General features: G+C 36.7%; 1 protein-coding gene across 1 annotated transcript; it reads left to right on the top strand.

Annotated features, from left to right (window-relative positions):
* Positions 1-5172: 5172 nt before the first annotated feature.
* chrna2a (cholinergic receptor, nicotinic, alpha 2a (neuronal)) lies at positions 5173-9031 on the top strand. Its single transcript, XM_046854989.1, is given in 7 exon segments — positions 5173-5302; positions 5635-5777; positions 5999-6043; positions 6264-6373; positions 7030-7088; positions 7091-8100; positions 8719-9031. Coding segments are annotated over 7 exon segments (1551 nt in total). The 5' UTR covers positions 5173-5244; the 3' UTR covers positions 8845-9031.
* The last annotated feature ends 426 nt before the right edge of the window (positions 9032-9457 follow it).

The following is a 9457-nucleotide window of genomic DNA, read 5'->3' as shown; positions in this document are numbered from 1 at the left end:
ATCTGTCCATCGGTGCAAAAACTATTTAGCGTCTTCAGATAAAGCTTATGGAGTCATCATCAAAAAGCGAATGAGGAAAGCAGTGGTTAAATTATGAACCATTTTTTAAAATGTTATAGCAATGTTTTCTATGATAATACATATAAGGTTCTAAAACGGACTACTGAACACATACAGTATTTTACATAAATAAAAATAAGACAGTGTTACAGGTGTACAGTAGAAGAGGATTAGAGAGTTTGAGATATAAAGACTGTGAGAGAGAGCAGAGTGAATCTTTCGCAATGTTCTCAGTTCATGTTAAAGTTTTAGATTATGGTTTGTTGTTCGTGAGAGCATTAATTGTGCACAGGCGTTTGGTTGACAGTGTGTTTATGGCTGCATAAACCTAAAGTATAGCTTCCTCAAAGTGCCTGACCTCCACACAAAATAACTTACTACTAAGCAATTTATGCAACTTGCCATTTAAAATGAAAAAATCCACAGATGAAATAAGCTGTCCTAAAATGTCATTTTTTCCACCAATGAAGCTTATAGAGCCATCATCAGAAACCAACTGCAGAAAGCAGAGTAGAAACTCTCAACCATTTTTTAGGTTTTAACAAATGTTTTATGTGATAAACCATATCTATAAATGCAGTACAAGTTTAATTGTTAGGATTTTTATTTATTTAATATTTTCTGACTTGTTGGGTGCAGTTCTAGAGTCCAGAGTTTTAGTTCAGGAGTTCAGATGTTTGGACTAAAAATCTAAAGAATTTTAGATATACAAGTAAGTATATAAAATAATATAGTTTGCCATTAGCTGCAGTCATTAATTTATTTTTTTTTTGTAGTTTTAGCATCACATAAACCATATTTTATGGCCAAAATCATCAGTGTAAAAAATATATAAGTAAAGCCAACATTATATTACCAAGTCTGATTATGTATAATGCCTAGGCTAAGGATAATGAGTTCCTGACAAATTTATGTCACGTTAGAGTAACCTCCAGGACCCACACTTAGGCCAAATATTTTATTCAGTTCTTAGAAAGCTTATTGTATCAGTGTGTTTAATTTACGTCATAGTGCAAACCTAACTTCATGCATTTTAAATCCATAACTGTAAACTAACCTCATCAGGAGAAACAGTACTGTGCTTTTACATTTGAAAATATCAAACCCTTTTAATGCAAGAATATTCGGGTGATATACTTACACATTTGATGTATTTAGGGATGATTTCTATGCAAAACAAAATGCCTATATCCGCCAAACAAAGTTCTAAATAGGGCTATTGAATACATGCAACATATTTGCATAAATAAAAATGTGCTTCAGCTGCAAAGAAAAAGATTACAGAAAGAGAGAGAGAGAGAGAGAGAAAGAGAGAGAGAGAGAGAGAGAGAGAGAGAGAGAGAGAGAGAGAATGTTAGGGTTAAAGCATTAGTAAATACAGATAAAACTAAATCAACAGACCAACAAACATTTTAATGAAAGAGAATCTGGTAGTTTTAAAGTATAGACAGTGTTCAAATTCTAAAATGAAAATTGGATTATGGTACTTGCACATTAGAAACTTAGCAGGCATCAGTATATTATCTCAGCAGGTGGATGATATTGAGATGTCAAATTTAAGCCCAGCAGGCAGCTGAATGAGAAGGAGGGCTTTGGGGGATTTTAAAGGGGAATAATTTCTGTGCTCTCTTGTCTATAAAGATGCATCTTCTAAAAATATTTAATTAAATATTTATTTTCTTTTTTTCATGAACAGAACACTGATATGCAACAGGTGATAATTGCATAATTATTACTTTTTGCAAGTATTACTTGAATAATATATATTTGAGTTTATAGTACAATTTCCATGTACCTTTATGCTATTTACACAGAAACAACAAAACATTAATTACATTTACCCAGCAATCAACTTTCTCTACTGTACTGAGCATTTTTTACATAAATTTAATTTAATTTAATTCAATTCAATTTTATTTGTATAGCACTAATAACAATATACATTGTCTCAAAGCAGATTTTACTGAGTCTGTGTCTGAGTCCCAAACACTAATTAGAAGGCTGTTCCATAACTGTGGGGCTTTGTAAGAGAAAGCTCTGGCCCCTGCTGTAGTCTTCATTATTTGAGGTACCAACAAATAGTCTGCAACTTTTGATCTAAGTGGATGTGGGGATCATAATGTTACAGAAGTTCACTCAGATACTGTGACAGTGTTAAGTGCTGCATACGTCAGTAGTAGTATTTTATAATCAATGCGAGATTTAATTGGGATCCAGTGTAGAGTGATTTAAACAAGGGTGATGTGGTCATATTTTGTAGATCTAGTAAGGACTCTTGATGCTGCGTTCTGGACTAACTGAAGCCTATTTATGCACTTACTCAAACACCCAGACAGTAAAGCCTTACAATTGTCAAATCTAGATGTAACCAAAGCATGACCTAGTTTTTCTGCATCCTGTAAAGACATCATATTTCAAATTTTAGCAATATTTCCAAGGTGAAAGAAGGCTATCCTGGTAATGCTATTTACATGATAAACTTTCTAGAATCTTGGAGATAAAGGGGAGATTTGATATTGGCCTTCAGCTGACAAGGGTCAAGGTCAGGTCACATGTCCATGATTCTTAAGCTTTGGGATGTCAAATATTTTGTTAGTTAATATTTTAATATGGTATCCAGAATACAAATGTCCACACTGTGGAACATACACATTGCCTAAACATTTGTGATTCCGTAACTTACTTGGATAACAAGAAAGTGATGCCATGTGGATTTCACAAATTTACCCACCATTCCACATGTCCGTGTCGGTACTGGTTTTCCATTTCTGTTGTAGGATTATATATATATATATATATATATATATATATATATATATATATATATATATATATATATATATATAGTGGTGTTTTCCCCACACTAGGCTATAATAATGTCACAAGTCAAAGATACACTTTTGTGAGTAATGTTTTTTTTTGGGTTTTTTACCCATAAGGCTCTTATTGGCTGAAACATACAGTATTGGAATCTGCCATGATGCCATGATGCAGTTCTCCTCACCAAGCTGTTTGCTTTGATGTATAGCATGTATGCAGTTGTTTGCCTTTCACAGTGTTCATGCCTTGTTTGTTTCTCAGTGACTGTGAATGATTCTCCATAATTTTCTATGGGGCAGATTATTGCCATTATTCCATATTTTCCTGTGATACCAGGGTGTATGGGCATTGCCTACTGCCCACCAGGTATGAGTTCATATGTCGTACTGGCATGTTGGGCAAACCACAATTAAGCTGTGAAGTGCTAAATTGCCCCCTTTCATTTTTATAGGGATGAATTGTTACCGTTTCCTACAATTCTGAAGTAAAATTCTGGAACGGTATTGTATAGGTTGTTACCTACTTCATACCAGCTATGAGTAGATATATCATACATGCATGTTGAACACTTATTGGCCAAACTGTGACACCTATGTTTTTGTTCTGTGTTTTGTCCGTATTTGAGTAGCAGTGGCACCTGTCAATGGGTGAGATATATTAAGTAGCAAGTAAGTAACAGTCAGTTCTTAAATGAATGTAGTAAAAAAAAAATAAGCAAGTGTAAGAATCTAAGCAAGTTCAAATTTTGATGGTTAAGCCATGGGGCCAGAACATCTTTAAAGTGGCTGATATGCAGAGGCTAGTATCTACCAAAAGTAGTACAAGAAACCACCAGACAACCTTCTTCCATTGTTCTATGGTCCATTTCTGACACTTACATGTCTATTGTACTGTGACCAATCTGAGGCTACCTGTCAACAGGTTCAGCCACAGACTAGTCACAGTACCCCTGCTGACCCGTGTCCACCACCAAATGTAGACAAAAGGCATGTAAACATCATCATTGGATAAATAGAAAATTTGGTGGCTTGCCCCATCTTGCAACTTACAGGAATCTCTAGCCAACATTGTGGTGCCTGTTTCCATCACACCTTCAGAAGTTCAAAATTCCATTCTTCAATTGATCAGAGACGTTTTCGGGTGGCACAAGTGGGACGAACACAACATTATGCATATATCGCTGTATAGGTGTTATTATATTATATGAACCAAAAGTTTAGGCACACTTGACCTTAAGATGTCATGTGCTTTTTGAACATCTCATTTCAAATTTAGTTCCAATTTGCTGGCATAATAACCTCTATTATTCTGGGAAGATGGTCCACTATATTGTAAACTGTGGTTGTGGAGATTTTTGCTCACTGATGTAGGGTGAGGAGACCTGGGGTGCAGACAGCATTCCATTTCACCCCAAAGGTTTTTAAAGGGTATGAGTTCAGAGGTCTGCAGCAATCTCCTTAAGACTCTGCTCACTTTAACACTTTATGGAGCTGGCTTTGTGCACAGGGGCATTATTATGCTGGAGCAGGTTTGGGTCTCCAAGTTCAAGAAAACAAAGATTTAAATCTAGCACATCCAAAGACATCCAATACTTTGTGGTAACAGTTTGGGGAAGAACCACATATGGCTGGAAAGGACAGCTTGTTAAAAGTGTGGTTAGGTGTTATATTTCAATTGATTAACCAGTTTCACAAGTGTAAAGACAAGATTTAACTTGTCACATTCTTGAAATGTACTTGATATTTTAATGTTGGAAATATCCCGCTGACTGACACATCACGGTTCTCAGGTTTTATTTATTTTCGATTTATTGTTGTTATTTTTCTTTTTGCAAAAAAGAAATCACAAAGTCAAATCCAGAAATATCTCAATTATCAAATAATATGGTTCCCTGTTCGATATTTCTAAATTAATTCACTGGTAGGATCTTGTGCCGTTCTGTTTATACAGAATAGGGAATCCCATAGAAAACATAAACCCCCCTTAGTTAGAATATGGAAACGCATTCAGACCCCATTGGCTGAATTTTCCATTTCAGGGAGCGCTGAGAAGCGAAGACGATGTTGCCAGGTGCAGTTTTTAACGTGTATTTGCTAACCATTTCAGTTGCCATCTTCTGTTCTTTTTCAATATATAATTATATGTATATATTTTATTCCACAAACCAACATCATGTTATATTCCGGGTGACTACTACTGTTTAATTCTTCCCGCTAAGTGTGATATTTATTATGAATACCTGGCAACCCTATATGCACTTGCACTTAAACTGAAGAGCGCAACTAAGGAGGACATCATGTAAATGACATCTGGACATCATTTAAGGCTGTCTGTCGAGCGTCGCCTTTTGTCGGAAATAAGGACATGGGACGGGATCTTTTTTTGTTCTTGGCGGCGTTGCGCTGCTGGGTCTGTGCAGCTGGTAATGCGAGTTACATATTTAATATATATGTGTTTGTTTGAGTGTAGAAAAATATACTTGACAAATTTCAGATGCGCTACTGTGGGATTTTTAGAATCTCTGAACTGGAATTTGACTTGTGATACTGCAGGGAAAACTTTCCCAACGTTTTTAACCTTTAAGTGTTTTAACATCTTTAGATCCGTTTCTGCCTGTTTTTATAAAATAATAATAATAATAATAATAATTTCAATTTGTGAAACCGGTCAAATAATTCCAAATATCCTGCTAAATTGACCTGCACAATTACTCTGATTAGATTTTTTTTTTAATCAACCATCTACCATTTGCAGATGACTGGACTCATGCATATGCTGAAGACGAGCTCTTTAAAAGGCTCTTTAGTACCTACAATAAGTGGTCCAGACCAGTGCAGAATATTACTGATGTAGTAATTGTCAAGTTCGGCCTCTCAATTGCTCAGCTGATTGATGTGGTATGTCTTTTTGTCTTTCCCCTACACACTTACAACATAGACAGAAACAGAAAAATGCAATTTAGGCTGTTTACATTTTAATGGAATGTTGTTCACATTCAACAGATTGCTGGTTAAAAAAAGAGTTTATTCAGAGTTTAATACAGTGATATAAGTCTTATTAATAGGTTTGTTTCTTTGTCTTTGAGTGTAATTACTCTGATTCTGTTGCTTTTTGGCAGGATGAGAAAAATCAGATGATGACGACAAATGTATGGCTGAAGCAGGTGATTTCATCTACGACCGTGCAATTTAAGTGTTTTGCTGTTTTTTGTTTTTTTTTTATACATATGTGAAATATAGAAGCTGGTGGCAAGACTCCTCATATTTTTTGACTTCATTTAAAAAAAATTTATGTTTTGCTATGAGATATAGCAAATAGATATGAGATATATATATAAAAAAAGATATACAAATCATTTATATATGATGTGTTTTTAACTGCAGGAATGGAACGACTATAAACTGCGCTGGGAGCCCTCCGATTATGACAATGTAACATCCATCAGGGTCCCATCAGAGTTGATCTGGGTACCAGACATTGTCCTGTATAATAAGTAAGTCTGATTTACTCTTTAGATGTGCTGCAACATTGAAACATTCAGTGTAGGAAGCATATCTCAATGAAAAGAGTTATGTCACCAAAAAAAGGTATATATTTTGACAAGTTCGATATATACCTAACATTGTTAAAATGATTGAAAGTGTCCTTTTATTGTTCTAGTTAGTATGGGTCTTGAAGTATATATCTTTATATCGGTACTCATATGCCTTTTCTTCTCTGGGACAATGGTGTGTGAAATTCAACAGACAAGCCGTGGAATAACAATTTTGTAGTTATTAAAGCAACTAATGAAACATTAAATGGCATGCCTATTTGTGGAACCACAGGCTTTATCTGTGAAGCAGATCTGCTGTCTTATTAAAAATAGAAGAATTAATGTCCTGTTACATCAGATACCAGAAGCAACTTCTGCTGCAACCACAGTGCATAGAGTACTATCTAATTAGAACCGCATAGATGAAAGAGGCACTAATAAATATAAGAGATAAGAAATATTCAATTAATCTGATGTTAAGGAGATTGGAATGTTAATTATGAAAGGCACATTACATTTTATTTTTGCATGTTTAATTAATTAATAAATTCAGGTATAATAACTTGCACACCCAGTCCTGGGTAACAGTTATTAATGCTGATGTTCTCTCATAGTGCAGATGGTGAGTTTGCTGTAACTCACATGACCAAAGCCCACCTGTTCTACACAGGAAAGTGCGTTGGGTGCCGCCAGCCATCTACAAGAGCTCATGCAGCATTGATGTCACGTTCTTCCCCTTTGATCAGCAAAACTGCAAAATGAAGTTTGGCTCTTGGACATATGACAAAGCCAAAATTGACCTGGAGCGCATCGAAAAAACTGTGGACCTGAAGGATTATTGGGAGAGTGGGGAGTGGGCCATAGTGAATGCTGTCGGCACATACAACACCAAAAAATATGACTGCTGTCATGAAATTTACCCAGATATCACCTATTTCTTCATCATTCGTCGCCTTCCTCTATTCTACACAATTAACCTTATCATCCCCTGCTTGCTTATCTCCTGCCTGACCGTGCTGGTTTTCTACCTGCCTTCAGACTGTGGGGAGAAGATCACACTATGTATATCTGTTCTACTTTCCCTGACGGTCTTCCTCTTGCTCATTACTGAGATAATTCCGTCCACCTCTCTGGTCATCCCCCTCATTGGAGAGTACCTGCTCTTCACTATGATTTTTGTAACTCTCTCCATCGTCATCACTGTGTTTGTACTGAACGTGCACCACCGCTCTCCCAGTACTCACAAGATGCCATGCTGGGTTCAGTCTGTATTCTTGGGATTTATCCCACGTTTTCTCTTTATGAAGCGTCCAGAGCCTGGGCAGACACGTCACCAGCAACAAGAAAAGAGACATGCTCCAAGTCAGTGCTCTAATCTCAGCACCTCTAAAAGTTGGCTGCAGCAGGAGACAGATTTGGATGTGGGTGTACTCTGGAATAAAAAGGGCAATGCAGCCTGTTCATTCTCTCCTGCTACATCTTTAAACTTGTCTGACTCTGAGAACTCACTGAAAAAGTGTGACATGCAACAGCAAGGACAAAGGATAACGCTCATTCAACGACCTGCCAACCTGAGCCATCTGGAGTCTGGGTCGAGACTGCCGTGCTCCCCAGGTCTACTACAGGCCTTGGAGGGAGTGCAATACATTGCAGATTACTTGCATGTTGAGGACACAGACTTCTCCGTAAGTAAATCTTGAATGCTTACCCCTGTCATGTTTTTGTATGAGGTTGTGTTGAAACTGCTTAGTAAATTGACTTCTGGTTTTCCCAACACAACTCAGGTAATTATTATTATAGATATTGGGCTGCACATTGTTGTAGCATGTACTGGATTGTTGCTGCCTCACAGCTCCAGGATCCCAGATTCAATCCTGAGTTCCGGGTTACTGTTTATGTAAAGTTTTGCATGTTCTTCTCCTGACATATGATTGAAATCATGACAATGGCCAGGATAAAGCAATTACTGAAGCCGAATGATTGAATGTTAGATGTGTTTTAGCAGGAAAACTACGTTGAAAATAATTGTGAAAACATTTTACAGATGTTCTATTTCTCTTTTATACTAAGACCTTTTCAGTCTGTGCAGATTGTTCTTTTTTTGTTATTTATTACATTCAATCCACAATAGTTAATTAAAGTTTTATAGAAATCAGCTATTGTTTGCTAATGTATCTGAATTGCTTCATAAATATTTACATTCTCTACCACATCCAATGCCTCTCTGAAAGCCTCTTCATCATTCTTAGCCTTTCACATCTTACCCAGTGGGAATCAGCCTTGTGGTTTGTGTCCTATCATAGGTCAAGGAGGACTGGAAATATGTAGCAATGGTGATTGACCGCATCTTCCTCTGGATGTTCATCATTGTATGCCTGCTGGGGACAGTTGGCCTCTTCTTGCCTCCCTGGCTCTCGGGGATGATCTAGCTGCTTGCCATGGGCTTACTGATAAAGACATCAGGTCTCTGAGCAATGTTCAACCTGTACAACTGGGCCAAGACCTGCCCTAGAGATGACTGCATTTTAAAAGAAAAGAACAATAATTTTTTTTCGTGCTTTTTTACTTTGGATCTGTTGTTGCTTTCACTGCATTAAAAATACATTTTAACAACCAGCCTTTGCAGACCTTTTGCAGCATTGAGGATATGTGTGTGTATTGCCATTGATGTAATGAGTTTGGGACAGAGTATATCAGTTCATTCAGGTATTAACTGAGGTCACATTCAATTGTTGTAATAGTTTAGATCCTCTCAGCCGTGACTCTCAGCCATCGCTCCTGTGCGAGCAGCATTCTCTGCTCTCCTTGAATGAACTGACATTTCCTCATATAATACTGTTTCTGAGCCCTGTGACTTCCACATGCATAGATAGAACAACCTTCAAAATAATATGCAAAATTAACCTTTTTGAAAGGGGCGAGGGATTTGTGACCCAGCCTAAGAGTAATGCAGTTCAGTTTACATTGAATGTCTGTAGTGTCATTTTACTTTAATCACCTAACAGATCAAAAGGCATTATTCATTCATGGATGCAAATCTTT

The sequence above is a fragment of the Silurus meridionalis genome, chromosome 8 (genome assembly GCF_014805685.1).
Source record: "Silurus meridionalis isolate SWU-2019-XX chromosome 8, ASM1480568v1, whole genome shotgun sequence".
NCBI classification, from domain to species: domain Eukaryota; kingdom Metazoa; phylum Chordata; class Actinopteri; order Siluriformes; family Siluridae; genus Silurus; species Silurus meridionalis.
Note: the sequence above shows the minus strand (reverse complement) of the source record. Positions and strands in the feature narration are given on the sequence as shown.